This window comes from Bos taurus, chromosome 3, assembly GCF_002263795.3.
Source record: "Bos taurus isolate L1 Dominette 01449 registration number 42190680 breed Hereford chromosome 3, ARS-UCD2.0, whole genome shotgun sequence".
Taxonomy (NCBI): domain Eukaryota; kingdom Metazoa; phylum Chordata; class Mammalia; order Artiodactyla; family Bovidae; genus Bos; species Bos taurus.
In genome coordinates, this window is record NC_037330.1 from 117,563,123 (window position 1) to 117,583,477 (window position 20,355).

At 57.9% G+C, this 20,355-nt stretch overlaps 1 protein-coding gene across 4 annotated transcripts in view; it reads right to left on the reverse strand.

The window, feature by feature from the left end:
• The window catches only part of PER2 (period circadian regulator 2), a 42,723-nt gene that overhangs the window by 6,111 nt on the left and 16,257 nt on the right, over positions 1 to 20,355 (reverse strand). For all 4 annotated transcript variants that reach the window (XM_024987696.2, XM_024987697.2, XM_059883534.1 and 1 more), the window contains 16 exons: positions 18,121 to 18,172; positions 16,905 to 17,047; positions 16,514 to 16,592; positions 14,098 to 14,204; positions 13,373 to 13,526; positions 13,056 to 13,164; positions 12,384 to 12,509; positions 11,836 to 11,920; positions 10,946 to 11,108; positions 10,735 to 10,859; positions 9,828 to 9,992; positions 8,608 to 8,865; positions 4,948 to 5,762; positions 3,529 to 3,715; positions 2,542 to 2,734; positions 1,357 to 1,507 (listed from right to left, as the gene is read on the reverse strand). In XM_024987696.2, coding sequence (XP_024843464.1) covers positions 1,357 to 1,507; positions 2,542 to 2,734; positions 3,529 to 3,715; positions 4,948 to 5,762; positions 8,608 to 8,865; positions 9,828 to 9,992; positions 10,735 to 10,859; positions 10,946 to 11,108; positions 11,836 to 11,920; positions 12,384 to 12,509; positions 13,056 to 13,164; positions 13,373 to 13,526; positions 14,098 to 14,204; positions 16,514 to 16,592; positions 16,905 to 17,047; positions 18,121 to 18,172 — 2,912 coding nt within the window. The remainder of the gene's footprint in view (positions 1 to 1,356; positions 1,508 to 2,541; positions 2,735 to 3,528; positions 3,716 to 4,947; positions 5,763 to 8,607; positions 8,866 to 9,827; positions 9,993 to 10,734; positions 10,860 to 10,945; positions 11,109 to 11,835; positions 11,921 to 12,383; positions 12,510 to 13,055; positions 13,165 to 13,372; positions 13,527 to 14,097; positions 14,205 to 16,513; positions 16,593 to 16,904; positions 17,048 to 18,120; positions 18,173 to 20,355) is intronic.

A 20,355-nucleotide genomic window follows, 5' to 3' on the forward strand; every position in this document is an offset into this window, starting at 1 on the left:
TACCCTCTTGATGAAAGTGAAAGTGGAGAGTGAAAAAGTTGGCTTAAAGCTCAACGTTCAGAAAACGAAGATCATGGCATCTGGTCCCATCACTTCATGGGAAATAGATGGGGAAACAGTGGAAACAGTGTCAGACTTTATTTTTTGGGCTCCAAAATCACTGTGGATGGTGACTGCAGCCATGAAATTAAAAGACGCTTACTCCTTGGAAGGAAAGTTATGACCAACCTAGATAGCATATTCAAAAGCAGAAACATTACCTTGCCAACAAATGTTCGTCTAGTCAAGGCTATGGTTTTTCCTGTGGTTGTATGGATGTGAGAGTTGGACTGTGAAGAAGGCTGAGCGCCGAAGAATTGATGCTTTTGAACTGTGGTGTTGGAGAAGACTCTTGAGAGTCCCTTGGACTGTAAGGAGATCCAACCAGTCCATTCTGAAGGAGATCAGCCCTGGGATTTCTTTGGAAGGAATGATGCTAAAGCTGAAACTCCAGTACTTTGGCCACCTCATGCAAAGAGTTGACTCATTGGAAAAGACTCTGATGCTGGGAGGGATTGAGGGCAGGAGGAGAAGGGGACGACAGAGGATGAGATGGCTGGATGGCATCACTGACTCGATGGACGTGAGTCTGGGTGAAGTCCGGGAGCTGGTGATGGACAGGGAGGCCTGGCGTGCTGCGATTCATGGGGTTGCAAAGAGTCGGACAAGACTGAGCAACTGAACTGAACTAACTGGGCGGGAAGAGTGGCTGGGCAGGTCGTCTCTGGGCAAACCCGGCAAGTTCCTCAGAGGTGGATGTTGGCAGGGCTTGGTGTGTAGATGCCGCTTCCCACGTGGAGGCGGGAGCTGACCATGCTAAGGCGGTGTGCGTAGAGAAGGCCGGGCACCCCGGAGCCTGGCTGTGTCCATACTGGGGAAGTGAGCAGGGGAAGGGAGCTGGGGTACAGAGACACCCTCAAGAAGGAACAGACAGTGCCGGGGGCAGCCGCTCAGAGTGGGAGGAGGGCTTGCTGTCCTCTGCTTCTTATGGTCTACATGGATGTTGAGGGTTTAGGATAGAAGAAGTGGTCTGTGTTCTAATTGTGAAGACAACTCAAAAGATTTTCAAATTTCAGCATGTGCTTGAGATTAGACATTCTGGAGACCTTTTTGGAAATAGCATTGAAAAGCCACTGGAAGGAAGTTCTTTGAAGGACATCTAACAGTGTCATGGGTTTTTTTTTTTTTTTTCTTTTAATGCTCTTATTTAATCTTCAAAGTTTTAAATGTACAAAACAGATGCAGAGATAGTGCCCAGCGTTCTCATCACAGCACCTCTGAACGCCTTGTCAGGAAGTGCTGTGTCCCAGAGCTTACCGCCACGTCGATGGCCGTGGGCATGCCGCCCAACCGCATCCATGGGTGGACGTCCTGCAGCTCCTGCTTCTGCGCGTCCGTGAACCTGGGCTGGAGCCTCTGCAGCGCCTTCAGCTTCTCCCTGTCCTCCTGCAGGACTGTATCTAAGTCTCTTTACGAAAGATTGAGAAACATGGAAGCTTTAGGATGCCTCAAGGGTTATCTCTTTTTAAAGTATATGCTCATTTTCTACCAACACGTCCAGTATTATTCACATAATTTTATTTTAATTGGTTAATTTATCCTAATGTAATTTTTTTTTTTTTTTTGGCCACGCTCCTCAGCATAGAGGATCTTCCCTGATGAGGGACGGAACCTGTGGCCCCTGCAAGCGAAGTGTGGGGTCTTCACCACTGGACCCCAGGGAAGTCCTACTCATGCAATTTTAGATGATTTTGTTTAACTTTCCTTTCCACTTAAATTTCCCTATTTGAGGTAACAATCTCTCTAGTAAATAATCTGCAGTTTTTCTATGAAAATGATACACCAAGTTCTGGTTTTAATTTTAGTTTAGATCAGCCACAGGAGCTGGGTACCTGCAGACACTTGTTTCTGCACCTGGGAGCTTCTCACCAGTGAGGTGGAGAGTAGACAAGCCGTCCCTGCCACCTGCTACCCTGGCGTGCCCTGGAGACGGAGCCCCAGGCTGGCCTGGCCCAGAGCCCTGGCTGTTCTGAGCCTCGGGGTTAATCACCCCCACCGAGGGGGCACTGCACAGGGTCAGGGACCCTAATGGGTTCCCGGTTCCTTGGAGTGGTCAGAGCTGAGGCACAGACCAGGCTCCCTAAAGAGCAGCTGGTGGCCTGGGACAGTCACCCACCTCGACTCTTGGTTTCTGCATCTCTGAGACAGACAGACAGACACACACACACACACGCACACCACTGACCACACAGGGTTACTGGCAGCAGAGCACAAGAGACGACACCGGCAGAAGTGCTGTACACGGCACGTGACAGCCGGGAGGGTCCCTGGAGCAGCGGTCCTGGAGGCCGGGAGCAGGGCCTCCGAAGGGCTCCGTGCGGCCGCCAGCCACCTGGAGGGGCCCCTTCTAGTGGTGCCCCCCACTCCATCTGAGGTAAGGCCTCACAGTTAGGGGGGATCCGAGCCCAGCCTCACACGCTCCCAGGAGGGGCGAGCAGTTACCGTGCGGGCATCTGGTAGGTCATCCTGACGCTGTCGTCCGTGTCAGCCGCCAGCAGCCAGACGGGGTCCTGCAGGACACACCTGAGCAGGCGCTCAGGCCCGCCCACTGCTGCCCTCACTGCTGCTCCGGGGTTATTCTCCGAAGAGTCCGAGCTTCCGAAATACCTGCTGGTGTGACTCGTGTGGCTGCTGCCTTTAAAACACAGAGTGCCCAGGTCACGACCTCGAACTCAAGTCGGCCCTGTAAGGGGAGGGCAGCTACCGCGTGTGTCGGGGGATTGTCCCTTCTGCTTTTCCAACGGTCCAATTGTCTGGATGATAATTTAAAAATCATTTAAAAACCGGGTATCAGCAGGAACCACGGAGGTGACTCTCTGCTGGCGAAGCCGGGGGAGTCCAGGCGGGGCCCCCATCTAAGAGGCCGTGCTCTCCCCTCCCTGGCCTCCCAGGGGAAGGGGGCCCTGCCCAGGTGAGGGAAGCGGGGCACTTACAGCCTGGGGACATGTCTGTGTGTTGCTCCCGCAGGGCAGCTCTGGGCTACACTGCACCACCCTGGCCAGTACTGCCCGAGGTTATACGCTGGCGCCCGCCAGGGGAGCCACTCAGGACAGTGCAGCACTGCCTGCCCTCCCGGCACACGTGGGGGGCTCCAGGGAAGGCCCAGCCAGGGACAGGGGTGCAGGGCCTGCCGCGCCCACCGACACGGGGAGTAACAGGTGACAGAGGGAACCAGGTCTGGCCACAGGGCAGGAGGAGGAGCCCCGTGGCGCATGTGAGGCTCCGAGGAGCCGCTCGGGGTGCAGCCGCAAGCTGCCCAGTCAGGACCCTGACGCTGGGCCCTGAACGCGGCAGCCTGAGGCTCTGGGGTGACTGGCGCCCTTGGATGCAGAAGCCAAGGATACCCAGGTGTGTCACGTGGGGGTCTTCCAAACACACGTCAAATGCGCCCCCCACGCCACTCAGGTGTCCCGGCACCCCCCCACATACCTGGCCTGCTTCCGGACGCATCGCAGCCCAGGGAACCTGAGCCCAGGGAACAGGAGGTGGCAGAGGCCTGGCTCCTGGAAAGTGCGGAGCCCGTGGCCGAGCAGAGGTCCCCATGCAGCAGCAGGCGGAGCAGGCCGCTGGACGAGGACAGGGCGTCGCTGTTTGGGGCATCTGCTGGCTCCTTGCACTTTGGGGGACAGGGAGGGGACATCCAGTCAGGTCTCCACGCAAAGTGGGGCTGGGGGAGGGGACGGAGGCTCCTCAGACCACTGGCCCCTCCTCCATGGGCCATGGGCACAGACCCATGGGTTCCCAGAACCCAACCTGCTTCTCGGAGATGGAAAGGATGAAGTTTGATTAGATTCCATTTTGGGAGAGTTCCTTGAGAGATGGTGGCTCCTGGAGCCCCGGCGGGGATCCAAGCCTTATACTTATTTCTCCACCGAGTGGACACAGAGGCAGGAGCATGCCTCGATAGCACCCAAAGGCGCCCCTCCCCGCAGCGGGCTCTGCCTCCTGCACCCCGAGAGCAGGGCCAGCCGGGGGCACCAGGGGCCCGGCCTGTGAGGGCCCAGTCTGCCAATCCTCGGAACCAGACTACAGGCCAGGCGGGCAGCAGAGGTGCTGGGGGGCCCTGTCCCCACCTCCTCTCCCAGAGCACAGGCGGGAGGGAACCCACGTGGCCTTGCCTTGGACACAGGCCGGGGTGGGAACCCAGGTGGCCCTGCCTTGGACACAGGCGGGGGTGGGAACCCAGGTGGCCCTGCCTTGGACACAGGCCGGGGGTGGGAACCCAGGTGGCCCTGCCTTGGACACAGGCGGAGGGTGGGAACCCAGGTGGCCCTGCCTTGGACACAGGCTGGGTGTGGGGGGACGGCTCACGGACAGCCCTGCCTCGGCTCTCAGGACACAGACACGTGAGCTGGAAGTCACACTGCTGTTTCATGAACCAAGGAAGCGTGCACGCCTGTGTCCTCAAGACCTGGGAGGACGGGCACTGGGAGCACCGATTCCCAGCTCCCTCCGGCTCCGGTCCTCCACCAGAGGCCCTCTGCTGCCAGCCCCCCTCCGAGGAGCCTCTGCTCTGGCGTTTAACCTGATGGCTTCATCCTCGAAGTATCCACTTAACACCCGGAGGCCCCTGACGCTACGTTATGAAGTCCCTGTGGCCGTCTGGACACCGCATCTGCCAGCCATCTCTCTCTCTTAAGGTCCCAGGATGGTTAGAGTCACAGGTCTACTGTGACGGGGCCTTGGGAACGTGCTCACTTCTGGCACACGGATCTGTGTCCAAACTGAAGCGGTTTGGCAGAACCACGGTGTGGGGACCACTTGCGTCAGGCATGAGGGGGTGCATAGCCCACCCAGGTACCCGAGTTTGCCACCTGCTTTAGACAAAGGGCATCAGGAGGTGCTTACGGTCGGAGGTGACTTGGGCTGCCAGTCCCAGGACGAGCCAGGCTTGCAGTCGGCGCCTGCACCCACGGTCCCCACAGCTCCTGTGGCTGCCGCGGTGCCCTCAGGGGCCTCCTCCAGCTGCATCAGGTTGAGCTGCAGCGGTGAGCTTCCACGGGACTGGAAGAGCGCCGGGGAGGTCCTGTCTGGGGGCCCGGCGGCCAGGGGCGGGGTTCCTGGGGTGGCCATGCGCAACGCGGGCGGCCCTCGCTCCGCCGGGGCACACGGGCATGGCTGTTTGGGGGTTGAGGTCCGATCGGGGAAGAACTCAGGCTGTGAGGCAGGAGGCATCTCAGACACAAAGTTCAGCTGGCCTGGGAAGAAGGCTGGGGGCAAGGCTGGGGTCACTGGGGAGAAGGAGCAGCTGGGTAAGACCAACGCCATGACCGGGGCCAAGGGGCTGGCGAACGGTGGGGGATGGACCCTGAGCACCTGCTGGGCATCCACGGGCACCGCGAGGTCGGTGTGGGCAGCCCCGGACCCTGTGGCCACGGTCCCTGGTGCGGTCACTATTCCCGGGGCTGGAAACAAGGGCAGGGAGTAGGCTGGCACCGGGCCAGGGAAGGGCATCGCTGGGCAGCTGGACTGTGACGTGTCTGACAGGGACCAGGCCGTGGTGTTCAGGCCAACCAGTGGGGGGCGCTGGGGCGCCGGCCCCCCAGACCCGGTGCTGCCAGAGGAGTCGCGAGGCTTGACACGTTTGGACTTCAGTTTTCGGTTTTTTCCGTTTTTTTTCCAAGAGGAGTCTATTCCAGGGGTATTTCTTAGTCCGGGAGCAGCTAAAATAATAGGGACACCATGAGAGTTAAAATCCTTCAAGCTAGGCTTCAGCAGTACATGAACCAAGAATTTCCAAATATAAAAGCTGGGTTTAGAAAAGGCAGAGAAACCAGAAACCAAATTGCCAATGTTCGCTGGATCATAGAGAAGGCAAGGAAATTCCAGAAAAACATCCACTTCATTGACTATACTAAAACTTTTGACTGTGTGAATCACAACAAACTGTGGAAAATCCTTAAAGACTTCGGAATACCAGATCACCTGACCTGCCTCCTGAGAAACCTGTATGCAGGTCACGAAGCAACAGTCAGAACTGGACATGGAACAATTGGACTGGCTCCAAATTGGGAAGGAGTACCTCAAGGCTGTATATTGTCGCCCTGCTTATTTAACTTCTATGCAGAATACATCATGCAAAATGTTGAGCTGGATGAATCACAAGCGGGAATCAAGATTGCCAGGAGAAATATCAACAACCTCAGATATGCAGATGACACCACTATTATGGCAGAAAGCAAAGAAGAACTAAAGATCCTCTTGATGAAAGTGAAAGAAGAGAGTGAAAAGTGGGCTTAAAACTCAACATTCAGAAAACTAAGATCATGGCATCTGGTCCCATCACTTCATGGCAAATAGATGGGGAAACAGTGGAAACAGTGTCAGACTTTCTTTTTTTGGATTCCAAAATCACTGCAGATGGTGACTGCAGCCATGAAATTAAAAGATTCTTGCTTCTTGGAAAAAAAGCTATGACCAACCTAGACAGTATATTAAAAAGCAGAGACATTACTTGGCCAACAAAGGTCAGTCTAGTCAAAGCTATGGTTTTTCCAGTGGTCACATATGGATGTGAGAGTTGGACTATAAAGAAAGCTGACTGCCGAAGACTTGATGCTTTTGAACTGTGGTGCTGAAGAAGACTCTTGAGAGTCCCTTGAACAGCAAGGAGATCCAACCAGTCCATCCTAAAGGAGATCAGTCCTGAGTGTTCATTGGAAGGACTGATGCTGAAGCTGAAACTCCAATACTTTGGCCACCTGATGTGAAGAGCTGACTCATTTGAAAAGACCTTGATGCTGGGAACGATTGAAGGCAGGAGGAGAAGGGGACGACAGAGAATGAGATGGATGGATGGCATCACTGACTCAATGGAGATGAGGTTGGGTAAACTCTGGGAGTTGGTGATGGACAGGGAGGCCTGGCGTGCTGCAGTTCATGGGGTCGCAAAGAGACACGACTGAGGGACTGAAATGAACTGAAAGGCAGAACCACTGATCTCATCTAACCTCATATCTCAACTTTACAAGCTTTTAAAAAGAGATGTTTTTAAGAGACCGCTTTTAAGAAGAGATGTTTCCTGGTTCATCTGCCAAAGGAGCCTGGGTCCACGCCTGTGAAGTCAAAGGGCTGAAGGCACACAGGTCTTCCTCTGACACAAGACCTGCTTAGTGGGGCCGCCCTCAGGAGGCTGCAGGGACTCAACCTGTGGTGTGGGGGACACAGGGCATGTCCCCCCACCTCCCCTGGGCACTGGCCGGGACTGGGGGTGCTGTGGGCCGGGGGCGGGGTCACACCGAGCCTGGTGGGTGGGGCACAAGCAGTGGGAGGGACCCCAGGAACCTCAGGTTTTCTTCTAATGTCACAGAGGATAACTCGGGGGCTCTGGCAGCGGGTGTGTGGGGACGTCCCCTGCCAGCTGTGCCACATGCCAGAGCAGACGGGCCGGCCTGATGCTAATGGTCAAGTGGGTGAAGGTTCTGCCATCAGCCTGTCTGCCTAGTGTTCTTCCTGTAAGAGTCTATTTCCCGCTGTGACTAGGAGTTACAGTTCTGGGCTCCGGGGGCACCATCCCCGGGTCTGGGCGGGGCTGCTGGGGACAGCTGGGCAGCATGGGCACTGCACAAGCTGCTGGGCCAACGGGGCTGGAGGGCGCTGGGACTCTGCACCAAGTTGGGGCTGGGGGGTGGTGGGGGCCCTGGCTCCTGATTTCCACAGAGGTTCCCTGCGCGCCTTCAGTAACCCTGGGCCCAGGTAGGAAGGAGGAAAGGAGAGCGGGAGTGGCATAATCTTCAAGGGCAGGGGCAGCCTCTCACTCCTGGGACACCCGTCTCAGCACATCTGCTCAGAGGCCAGGGGAGCTGGGCCCTTGCGGTGTGGGCCCCTTGGGCTCATAGCTCTGATCCTTGTTTCGGGGCCTGGAGCCCAGGGGAGAGCTGGCATCTCCCACCAGCTTGGCCCTGACCACAGGGCCCAGGAAGGCGGTTGGGGGTTAGGAGCCCGGCTCCTGGACCAGATGAGGGGCGAGGAAGCCAGCCTGCTCCACCACAGCCCCGTGTTGGCTCTTCACACCCTCCGTGCTCTGTCTGGCCCTGGAGTCTACAGCCCAGTGGCAAGGCCAACCCGCCAGGAGGGTGTGCGTTCTGGGGAGAAAGGGCGCCCTTTCTTCCTGCAGCATCATCTGGAATCCCTGCTTCCTTAGGAGCCTGACGTCAGATGCTCCTTCCCTGGGTGGTGAATTCGCCCACCTGGTTCTCTGAGGGAGGGAAGGGGGCTGGGGTCACCCAGGCAGAGAACGCCTGGCAAGGCAGGAGGGCAGTCACCTGGCCCTGTGCTCCACAGGGGTGAACTGGGCCTGTCACCACTGTTTATAGCACGGTTCCCTTGGGAACGCAGGTGACATCCCCGAGAGTGTCACTGCTCAAGCTCCAACAGCATCTTACAAACGCATGTGTCCTGACCAGGGGTGCTCCCCATCTGAAAGCAGCATGGGATGCAGCAGCGTTAAGAACTAAGTTAAAAACAACAACGACAAAACCCACTTTTCGTTCAGACGTCACCACTTACTTCTGTTGCTCAAGTGCCCCTTGGACCTTTCTTGCAGATAATGATGGCAGCGAGACTGGAAAACGTGGAGTTTCCTGATTTCCCGGAACCGCAGCAGGAAGCTCTGTTCCTCCTTCTGGGTGTGGGCGGCCAGCACCTCCTTGGTGAGGCCCAGCTTCCGGAAGGCCTCCTGGTCCTGGCTGAGGCCGCAGGGCAGCGCGGGGCCCGCCGGGCACTCCAGAGACTCGGGCCTGCTTGCAGCAGCATCTCCCAGCGGCTCTGGAACAGCAGACGCGGAGCTCTCATCCACAGGGGCCCTGCTGCCCGAGGACAGCTGAGAAAACGCGCACCGCTCCCACAAAGGACAGAGTCTCCCACAGAAGACTCCCGCACGACGCCCACAGCAGGGGCTGACGTTCGAGACGCGTCTGCTCAGCTTTCTGAGAAGGCTACCAAGAAAGGCAACAGGCGGGGACACGCAGCCGCGTCACGTGGGGGCTCCGGAACCCGCCCTCTAACTGATCCGTCCTCCAACCTGGGGGCACCTGGGGTTTCAGCCTCTGACGCTGAAGACACTCCAGGATGTCTTGGGCTTTCAGAGCACAGGACGTGCCCGGCCCTGTCCTGGCCTAGGACCATGGGCCCAACAGTGTGGTCAGCAGAACCGCGGGGACAGGCGGGACGGGGCTGTGGGTCTGCGGGCCATCCTGAGAGGGGCCGGCCACTGACCCTCTGACGTGGACTCTCCCCCTCATCACGCCCTTCTTCCAAGCAAAGAACAAGTTCAGGCTGGTTCTCCTCTAGGGGCCTGAAGGACAGCTCAGCGTGTCGCCCTTGGCTGTCCTGTTTTGGCTCCTGTCCTCCAACAGGGGAGGGCCAGGCTCGCCACCCCACCCATGGGCGTCGAGAGGCCGGGGGGCCTCGTCCCTGGGGTTCTCTCGGCACCAGGCAAGGGGGAGTCCTGGCATCCCTGCTCGGTCCCAGGAAGCCCCTCCGTGTTGACACCTGAGTGGACGCCTGTCCCAGGGGGAGCCGGAGTGTGGCGGGGGCGGGGGCAAGTGTCACCACCTCCACCCTACACGGCACGTGCCTGGACTTCCTGGACAGCCCCTTACTGGGCTACGTGGGTGTTCTGCACTCAGATACACTTAGAGAGCATCCGGGGACAGGCGGCAACACTCCGAGTCTCTACTGTCAGAGTCAGACCGCTCCCGCCGAGGCCCCGGACGCGGCGCGCGTACCGAGCTCCGGCGGCAGCTTCTTGTCGCCCACGTGGACGATGGTGCTGCTGTAGCTGCACTGGCTGCCGAGGGACGCCACGCTCTGCGCCCTGCCGGGCAGCGGCGGCGACAGCAGGCGTGCGCTCGCGTCCGTGCGGCTCTTCACTGGCGAGGGCGATGCTGCCTCTTTACAGGAGAAAAAAGGAAGCAGACACAAAACCGCGATAAAGCTGAGCTGCTGGGAGAAGAAGCACGGAGGCCGGCTGAGGGGCACTCCAGGACCCGGGGGCTCAAGTCCACACTCGCCCTGCCAGGGGATGCCGTGTCCTCAGGGGACGGCAGAGAAGATGAGACTCTGAATGGGGACCATGGCACCCTGGTACCCCGCGTCCTCTGGGAGGAGCCAGGCGCCTGGGCTCGGGGCCTCTGGCGGGGCCTGTGGGGAGCTGCCCCCTGCGGCCAGGGCCCCTCTGCTGAGGGCAGGCGAGCAGCTGGGCTCCCCCCGTGGGCTAGGGTAAGCTCCACCCGTCGCCCGGGCTTCCATCAGCGGTGGAGACCCTGCCTGTGGTCCTGGTGAGGGCCACTGGAGATAACTGCACATCCAATCTCCTCTGACTCCTGGGCCGCTGACACCCAGAGGCCAGTCCTCCTCTGAGACGTCTCGGAAACGGGCCCGCCCGATAACACCCTGGCTTCCGGCAGCCCCGGGGCATCCTGTCCTCTAAGTCCAGAATCACCTCTACCTCCCGCTGGTGAGAAGGTTCTGAGCCACTTTGGTTATTTAATCAACAGCTGACCCCCTACACGTGTCCCTGATCCCGCTCAGAACCACAGTGGGAGGGAGAAGAGGCCCCGGGCTCCCAGGTAAGGCCTGGTCCTGAGAGAGGGGTAAGCGGCCAGGCGGTCACAGCTCAAGCAGACGCAGTACCTGTGGCGTGTGGCCCAGGGCCCGCGAGGGCCTGGCGTTTGTCGCTGGCCTGGGGCGTGGGGAGGCTCGCAGGGAACTCACACTTCCTCTTCAGGGTGGCTGCCTCGCTGCAGCTCTCCAGGTACCTGCGGGCAGGTCGGAAAGGGCTTCATGTAACCGAGAGCCCGACTGTGGGTGCCGCTGGCGGGGAGGGAGGCCAGAAGGGCCGCACCTGATGACGCTGTCCAGGCAGCTGATCTGCTGGTAGGAGCCGGCCGGCGGGTCCCTGCAGGCCAGCTCCTCGGGAGGGGTGGCCTCGGGCAGGCTGGCCCCAGAGCTGTCCTTCTCCACAGCCGCAGCAGCTTTCATCGGAGTCGGGGAACCGCTCTGCATTTCTGGAGCAACGACAACATCCTTCCTTCCGTTAATACCCGTTTCCCCCAGTGCCCACTGTAAGGTTACAGAGCATTTTAATTCTACTGAAACGTAAGGCCAGGCTCAGCATGTGCCTCACAGGTGCAGAGACCCCGGGGCCAGCCTGGGAGTCAGGCCAGCCCACCGGGCCAGCGGAGGGAGCTCTCTCGTACACACTCGGTCTGGGCTGTCCCCAGGTTCAGGGACTCAGCAGTGGGAAAGGCCAGTTCCTACTTGAACCCCTGAAGATCACATGAGCTTTGTGGTCCATCAACATTCCCGGCCTTGGAAGGCTTGGTCTCTTCCAATGTGACTTGCCACATGGTGAGCGGGATCCGGCCTGGGGTGCAGGGGGGGTGCCCGGAGCAGAGCCGGCACCCCCACCTCAGACAGCTGGGGCTGGACCGTCCACGGGACAGCTGGCAGCCCTCGGACAAGTGTCTGCTCACGTGACTCAGGGCCACTCTGCAGAGCGGGACCAGGGGGTCGTGGGGCAGAGGCCCACCTGGCCACACCTCGTGGGCCTCCAGGGGCAGGGCCCCCTGGACAGGGGCTGTGTTGTGGACCCCAGGCCGAGCCCTGTGTCAGCACGGAAGCAAACAGCCCAACTTGAAGGGGAAATTCCCTGCGTCCAGAGTTTGAGTCACACCCGCCTCCCCGTCTCGCCACACTGAAGCCTCGCTAAGGAAATGCTGGATCATTTGGTACCTGAAGCAGGGTTGCTCTTTTGTTCTCCAGATTCATCAGGGTAGTGACTTTTGCTTTTGGCCTTGTTACCATTTTTACAAGTTTCCTTGAAGAAAAACAAAAACAAATGAACACATTATTCACCCCAGGAGACCCTGCAACCTGTGCCCTACAGGCTGAGAAAGAGAAAAGCCCAACCAACCCAGCAACAGAGAAGCAAGTTTTATACAAGATCTGAGACCCAAACAAAGCAGATTTTACGATTCTGAAGAATTATAAGAAATAAAGTGAACGTTAGGCTACTCTTTCTTTCTAACCCTAATCCTACAGTTTGATCTTCACTTTTGTCTGGTTTGCCTGCTTTAACTAGTTCTCACCCAAACCTGTAGCCACAGCTTGCAGCTGCTCCCACCCTTTCACGGCTAGAGAGTGAGTCCCAGGTGAGCCGAGTTTAGAGCAGCCAGAAGCAGCTGAGGTCAGACAGGCTTGGCCCCAGAGAGGACTGGTCTCAGAGCGCACAGTCACCCGTGGCACAGGCGATGGGCAGAGGGGGACCGCGGGGCACGTACGGCTCTCCTCCGGCGGGGGTCCTCCTGGCCGGTGCTGTCGCTGGAGGAGGTCTGGCTCATGAGATGCTCGTGGGACCCGTTGCTGCCCAGGCTCCCGTAGCCGCTGGAGCCGCTGTGGGGCACGGGCTGCGGAGACAGTGGCCGGAGGAGTCTGGACAGGTGGGGCGTGGCCCCCCACCGAGTCTCAGAGAGGCCGAGACCTGCTCTGCGGGGGTGGCCCTCGGTGGGCACCAGGTGGGGCCGGGCTTGGACCCAGGGTCTGGCGGTGGTGGGCTCCCCGCTTCCAGCCATGGGGCCAGGCCTGGATCCCAGTCCCCAGGGAATCCATGGCCACGGGGTTCAGAGACAAAACAAGGTGTCTGACAGTACCCCCAGCTCCTGGGAACCGAGAAGCAGGAAGTTTTCCCCCAGGGCCCATGTGCTCACAGGAATTCTTCCTGAGGGCTGTGTCGCTAAGGACCGGAGGCTTCTCCAGTCCCCTGGGGCTAGCTCTGCTTCCAGAGCTGGAGGGACGCCCCCGCCCGCCTCCATCCTTGGGGACCACACCCTCCAGACACCAGCAGGAGGGTGCAGGGTGGTGCTGGAAACAGGAAAAGGGCCTGGGGAGGGGGGGCGGACCCCGGCCTGGGGGCGGCTCTGGGCTGTCTAGGGGGGCGGGGTCAGCGCACGCACCTGCAGCAGCAGCCGGTGGATCTGCTCTGTGAGCTCCTGGACACCGGGCTGCGGGGCCTTTTCCTCCAGACCCGGCGGGGCAGAGAACACGTCCTCGTTCAGAGGCCCCCTGTAGGGTTTCCATCCGTCTCTGTGAGTTGGGCCCCTGCCTCTGCCTCCCTGCAGACCCCCTGGGCTGCCACCTGCCTGCTCCCCACTCCCTCCTCCCACTCCCCGTCCACCTGGGGGAGACCCCACCCCCTGGGGGCGGGTGCGTGGTGGGAGGTGGCCTGGGTCGGCCCCTCCCGGCTCCCCGGCCCGGCCCTGGGGGCACTCACAGCCTCACTCTGTGCCTCCCAATGATGAAGGAGATCTTCCTGCTCCAGGGATTGATGAAGCTGGACCAGCTGGTGTCCAGCGTGATGTACTCCCCGTTTCGGGCGCGGAACCGGAGAGGGGAGTAGTCGAAGGGCTGGCCCCCGGACTGCACAACTACCAGAGGGAGAAGAGAGTTGGGGATGTGAACAGATGCAGCTGGTGCTTGCGGTACAAGACACGTGGAGACGCACTTAATTGTGGGATCATTTGAAAACTCCGGAGACACCAATACCTCTTGAAAGCCACCGCTTTGAATCTTCTGTTTTGTTTTAGGCTGCACATGGGGCTGCCTGCAGCAGTGTCCTCGTGGATTTTAGGACACACGTCCCTGTGAGCCTCACTGGTCTTTCCTCAGCGGGACACTCAGTGTCGCCTGTGTCTGTGGGCTTGTAGGACCGGGGTCGTCCACTCCCCTGGCTTGGGCCGACCACCCTACTCTCCCACCCGCCACCAGCTGACCCTGTCTCGTCTCTTCCTGCCTGCTGGTGCAGCCAACAGTCAAAACGGGACCCCGAGGACTCAAGCGGTGGGCTACTCTCAACCGCTAGGACTCAGGCAGGCAGTGGGACAGCCCTCACCCGCAGCCCCCCGGACCGGTCCTGGAGGGTGCTGACCTTGGGAAGACACCCCCAGACTGAACTAGCTTTGCCTGTGCCCCCGGAAGGACTGCGAGGAGGGGACCTACTCTTCTTGTGGATGGCGAGCATCAGGGGCCTGTCGCTGGGGTGCAGCTGCACGAGCACAGGTGTCTCAATCAGGTCCTGGGGCAGGTAGCCCAGGAGAGGGACGGCCCTGCAAGGCAAGCGACACGGGGTTACAGCCGCGCTCAGGATGCCGGCCAGAACACGGCCTCCAGGAGCGGCAGCCGGCCCATCATCTCCAGGAACGAGGCTGGCTCCCAACTCCCTAAAGACCACATCTGGGTACCAGTGCTGATGAGGCAACAGTCAGGCTTTTCATTAATTAGCAAACCAAGGATGGAGCATCGCTGAGGGTCTGAGACCAGAAGCCAGGCCCTACAGGGCCGGGCCCATCACAAGCTCAGTGCTTAGACCTGAGGCTGATTTCCTGAATCGATCATGATGACGTTTTTGTTTTCTTCTAAGAGCTTTTCCTTTTAGGGTGTCCTGAGTTTGGCCAGACATGGCCTGACACGGACTTTCTAAAGCAAGTTTGCCTGGACCAGGGCAGCCCTGCCCGTGGGCATCTCCCCAGCTCCAGGCGTCCTCCTCCTGCCCTACCTGTGGCCACTGTGTCTGGTCCCCAGGAGCCGCCATCGCCGGCTGGGACCCTGCCCTGTGCCCATCAGGTCTTCCCTGGGTGCAGCTGCTTTGCTTTCTGGGCAACGTTTTACACTGGACTGTAGTCCCTCCTTCTGCCTCTGTGAGTCCCGTCCCCTTGAGTGTCCCGCCCACTCTTGAGTCCAGCACCCTCTGGTGGCTCAGCTCCTGTTCCGAGTGGAATGTCTCCCTTCTCAGTCTCCCTTCTCAGCAGGCCGGTCTCCCTTTCATCCCAGCAGCTGTTTCTCAAGCTGACTTCTGCTCATGTGGAGCAGCTTGTTCTTTCCTTAGAGCAAAGCCTCCCTGTTCTGTGTGGGGAGAACTTCCTCATGGGAGTTCTTTGATTTCCTCCTCCTTGCCTGGGGCACGTTCTGAGCCTGTTATTTTCCTTTGGACGGGATGTACAGCACGTCCTGGTCAAGGCCTAGCCAGAAGGGGAGGAGGAGAAAGCAGAGGAGGAGGGGAAAGGAGCCCTGGCTGGCCTGGGTTCCGTGGGCTGGACTGTCCGCTGGGCTTACTGAGCCAGGGTCTGCAGCCTCTTGGCCCACAGTGACCAACTCGCCAGGCCTCCTGCACACAAATGACTGGACGCCTGGGGCAGCTGCAGGCAGAAGTGCTTAGGCTTTCGGAGGAATAAAAACTATTCTGGGCTTGTTTCACAAATGCAGCTCCCAGGCCCCAACCTCTAGGATCCTATCCCCCAGGGCCAGGTGGGGCCTGGAACCTGCACCTCGAAGCTGCAGGTGGCTGGTCATGCACACCTGAGCAGCCTGGGGCTGGGGAGGCTGATGGGCCTGGCTGCCAGAGAGCAGGCGGTGGGGGGGCCTGACCCTGCACAGACACCCTGCAGAAAGCCAAGCGAGCTCCCTGTGGGTCTTCCCAGGAGACTTCTCCCAGAGCCCTGCTGGCAGCAGCAGCAGCAGTCTTTGTGTCTTCATGCCCATGCCTGGGAGCTCAGGAAGTCACACAGGGACCCTGAGCCATGCCTGTGAACCCAGAGCCCTCAGAATGGTCAGTGCTCCCGACCCCAGCAGGGCCATGGGCACCGACTACAGCACCCTGGGTAGAGGACCCAGGCGGGGAGCGCGGGAGGGCTCTGGGCAGAGGTGCGGTGGTGGCCGCTCCCCACGGCGGCCTGTAGCCCACAGGCTGGAGACGCACCTCTGCTGGGGCCCTGCCAAGGTGCCTCAGCTTCAGTCCTGGCACTGGCTGCACCAGCCCTGATGCGTGCGCCCGATTTCTGAACCAGGTTTAAACAAGGGTATGAAGACAGGCTCAACTAGAACGATGACCAGCTCCCCGGCATGTCTCATCTATGTAGTGTCCATATCTTAGGAGGTTTTAGTGTGATTCCATAATTATTTCATTGTCTATGTATAGTCGAGTGTTTTCATTGATTATTACACGTAACGTGCAGCCTGAGCTTTAGCTAAATAGCTTCAACATCAAAATCATGAAAATTCATTGAGCTTTATTTAGTTTTTAAGTAACTGCCAAGACAGTGATGAGACAGAAACTACCTGGGGCAGGGAACCTGCTGCTGTGAAGGGCACTGCACTGACTCCAAGGCCAGCGGGAGAGGGAGGGGAGAGCTGGCTGGGGGGGGGGGGACCGGCCCGCGGGAGAGGGAGGACAGAGCTGGCTGCGGGGTGAGGGGGACCGGCCCGCGGGAGAGGGAGGGCAGAGCTGGCTGGGGGGTGAGGGGGACCGGCCCGCGGGAGAGGGAGGGCAGAGCTGGCTGGGGGGTGAGGGGGACCGGCCCGCGGGAGAGGGAGGACAGAGCTGGCTGGGGGGTGAGGGGGCCGGTGCTGCCTGGCTTACCTTTGGTCCACGTCCTGGAACAGACAATTTGGCGAATGTGTGGTTGTAAAAATTCTCTTTTCAGGAGGGATTCTAGGGGCTGAAAGAAAAGAATTTTGCACAGACTTCCGATTCGAATGTGGTTATATTAGAACATAATTTGTGGCCGGGGAAGAGGAGGGCACCCACAGTCCAGTGACGCCTGGACCCAGTGAGCGATGCGGGACCCAGAGCCTCTGGCTGACAGGGGAGGAGGTGTGGAGGGGCTACAGTGACACAGGTGGGTGGCGACCAAGTCTGGAGGGGGATGAGACTCTGCCTGAGGCTGGGAGAGGTGGGGGCTGGGAGCTCGCCTTACAGACAGGTATCTGAGCCTCAGGCGGAAGCCGGGAGCAGGCTGGCCCCGCCTTACCTTCGTAGCCCGAGTGCACTCTCTCTGCCAGCAGCACGCAGCACAGCTGGCTCTCGGCGCCCTGCCGCTCGCACACCTGGGCCAGGTAGGGCGTCATGCGGAACGGGTGGTAGTGGATCTCGCTCTCGTGGCTTTTGCCGACGCTGCAGAGGAGGGCGGGAGGAGAGGCCGGGGATTAGGGCAGAAGGGCTCGTCCTCTGTTGCTGGTTACCTCTCCAACAGCGGCTGCTGTGTCTCAGCGGTCCTTTACGTATTGCACAGATGTCCACGGAGCCGAGCAGGGCCCCTCACCCAGGCTGAGTCAGGCACGCTCCCTTGGTCTCTGATCTGTTCCTCCAGCCTGCAGGAGGGTCTACGACCCAGCACCCTGCTCCTCTGCCCTTGCGCTCAGATGTCTGGGGACAGTGAGGGGACCATCAGACAGCCACTGGCCTGAGCAATGGGAGCGCTCAGGGGCCCTTCTCTGGGGCAGTTTGCATTTTAAGTGGGGGAAGGGCTGCTGCTCCAGTGCGGGGGTCCTAGCCCCAAATCCTGAGGGTACCCAACTCTGGCTGGGGTCACTCCTGACACTGCAGCCGGATGTTCAACAGGTCCCTTGATTCAGGGCCACAGACCTGTGGGCTCTCCCTGAGAAAACACACTCAGACCAAAGGCTACATGAGCTTCTGGGGTCCTCACAGACCTGTGGGGAAAGCTATGGGCTCTCCCTGAGAAAACACACTCAGACCAAAGGCTACGCAAGCTTCTGGAGTCCTCACAGAACCTGGGGTTCATGTCTTTCCGAAGGGGGGGAGCTGGCCAATTTCCCAGGTGACGGACTGTAAGTCTGGGCTGCCCAGGCTGACGTTCTTCACGAGGAGCAGGTCAGTCACCCCACTGTTGACCCATCTCTCCTAACTCCCCAGGCACATTTAAAATGTGGCTCGGGACTTCCCTGGCAGGCCAGTGATTAGGACTTAGTGCTCGCACTGCCCGAGCCCAGGCTCGATCCCTGGGCGGGGAACTGAGGTCGCGCAAGCTGAGCAGCACGACCAAAAATGAAACAAAACAGAACGGCTTGGCCTATGGAAACGTGTCTTCACGCGGACTTTTCAGGACATGCGTGCCATGCGGCAGAGGTGCCCCTGCTGAGCCTCCACCCCAGAGAATGGGGCCTGGGCAGGCGGCGGGGCGAGGGCACTCCCGCACCTTCCCCACCTTCAGGAGCTGGGCTCACCTGACTCGGCAGAAGAAAGACTTCTCCTCCATGCATTCTTGAGTAAAAGAGTCTGAAAGAGAAAGTCCCGTTACTCCACCCATCACGTGGCTGACCCCGGAACGTGCTTTTATTTCCCACGGATGAGGCTGGAGCAGGAGAACTGAAAGTCAGGGTGCAAAGCAGGTTTACCTGCCACCGAGCAGTCCTGACTGAGGTGAGGTCCAGTTCACGGGCAAGCACTCACGGAACCATGCCATGCTACGAGCACGGCCACAAGCAGACCAGCTAATGACAGATCTAGCTTTGGGAGGTGTACCCGCTCGTGGGCAGTGTGTTTACAAATAAACACCCAAGTATCTCAACCCAAGCATTTTTTGGGGGACTGCTGTTCTTGAGGTGCTAAGTCCAGTTGCAACCCCATGAACTGCAGCACACCAGGCTTCCCTGTCCATCACCATCTCCCAAAGCTTGCTCAAACTCACATCCATTGAGTCAGTGATGCCATCCAAACATCTCATCCTCTGTAGTCCCCTTCTCCTCCCACCTTCAATCCTTCCCAGCATCAGGGTCTTTTCCAATGAGTCAGTTCTTCACCTCAGGTGGCCAAAGTATTGGAGCTTCAGCATCAGTCCTTCCAAAGAATATTCAGGACTGATTTCCTTTAGGATTGACTGGTTTGATCTCCATGCAGTCCAAGGGACTCTCAAGAGTCTTCTACAGCATTACAAAAACATCAATTCTTTGGTGCTCAGCTTTCTTTATGGTCCAACTCTCACATCTGTGCATGATTACTGGAAAACCGTAGCTTTGACTATATGGACCTTTGTTGGCGAAGCGATGACTCTGCTTTTTATTACACTGTCTAGGTGTGTCACAGCTTTTATTCCAAGGAGCAAGTGTCTTTTGATTTCATGGCTGCTGTCACCATCTGAAGTGATACTGGAGCTCAGGAAAATAAGTCTGTCACTGTTTCCATTGTTTCCCCATCTATTTGCCATGAAAGGATGGGACCAGATGCATGATCTTAGTTTTCTGAATGTTGAGTTTTAAGCCAGGCTTTTCACTCTCCTCTTTCACCTTCATCAAGAGGCTCTTTAGTTCCTCTTCACTTTCTGCCATAAGGGTGGTGTCATCTGCATATCTGAGGTGATTGCTATTTCTCCAACAATCTTAATTCCAGCTTGTGCTTCATCCCGTCTGGCATTTCACAAGATGTACTCTGCATAGAAGTTAAATAAGCAGGGTGACAATATCCAGCCTTGACGGACTCCTTTCCCGATTCGGAGCCCGTCCATTGTTCCACGTCTGGTTCTGTCACTTCTTGACCTGCATACACGTTTCTCTGAGGCGGGTAAGGTGGCTGGAATTCCCTTCTCTTGAAGAATTTTCTACAGTTTGTTGTGATCCACATAGTCAAAGGTGTTAGTGTAGTCAGTAAAGCAGATGTTCCAGAGTGCTGGCAATTTGATCTCTGGTTTCTCTGCCTTTTCTAAATCCAGCTTGAACATCTATAAGTCATCAGTTCACATACTTCTGAAGCCTCGCTTGCAGTATTTTGAACATTACCTTGCTAGTATACGAAATGAGTGCAACTGTGCGGTAGTCTGAACATTCTTCGGCATTGCCTTTCTTTGGGATTGGAATGAAAACTGACCTTTTCCAGTCCTGTGGCCACTGCTGCGTTTTCCAAATTTGCTGGCATATTGAGTGCAGCACTTTCACAGCATCATCTTGTAGGATTTGAAATAGCTCAACTGGAATTCCATCACCTCCACTAACTTTGTTCACAGTGATGCTTCCTAAGGCCCACTTGACTTCACACTCCAGGATGTCTGGCTCTAGGTGAGTGATCACACCATCGTGGTTATCTGCGTCATTAAGACCTTTTTTGTACAGTTCTTCTGTGTATTCCTGCTGCCTCTTCTTAATATTCTCTGCTTCTGTTAGGTCCATACCATTTCTGTCCTTTATTGTGCCCATCTTTGCATGAAATGTTCCCTTGGTATCTCTCATTTTCTTGAAGAGGTCTCTAGTCTTTCCCATTCTATTGTTTTGTAATAGAAGCAACTCAGGGCATTTCACAGCTTACATCAATCCTTACTTTAAAATTTAAATGTCTAGCAAAAACATGAGTTCAACCGGGTGATCTCATTAGAGATGAAAGAACAGTGTTTTCATAATAAACACAATTTAAGAAAAGATATCTTAGATTTTGGTCTTTCTCATAAAGCTTCCTCTACTCAAAACAAAGAA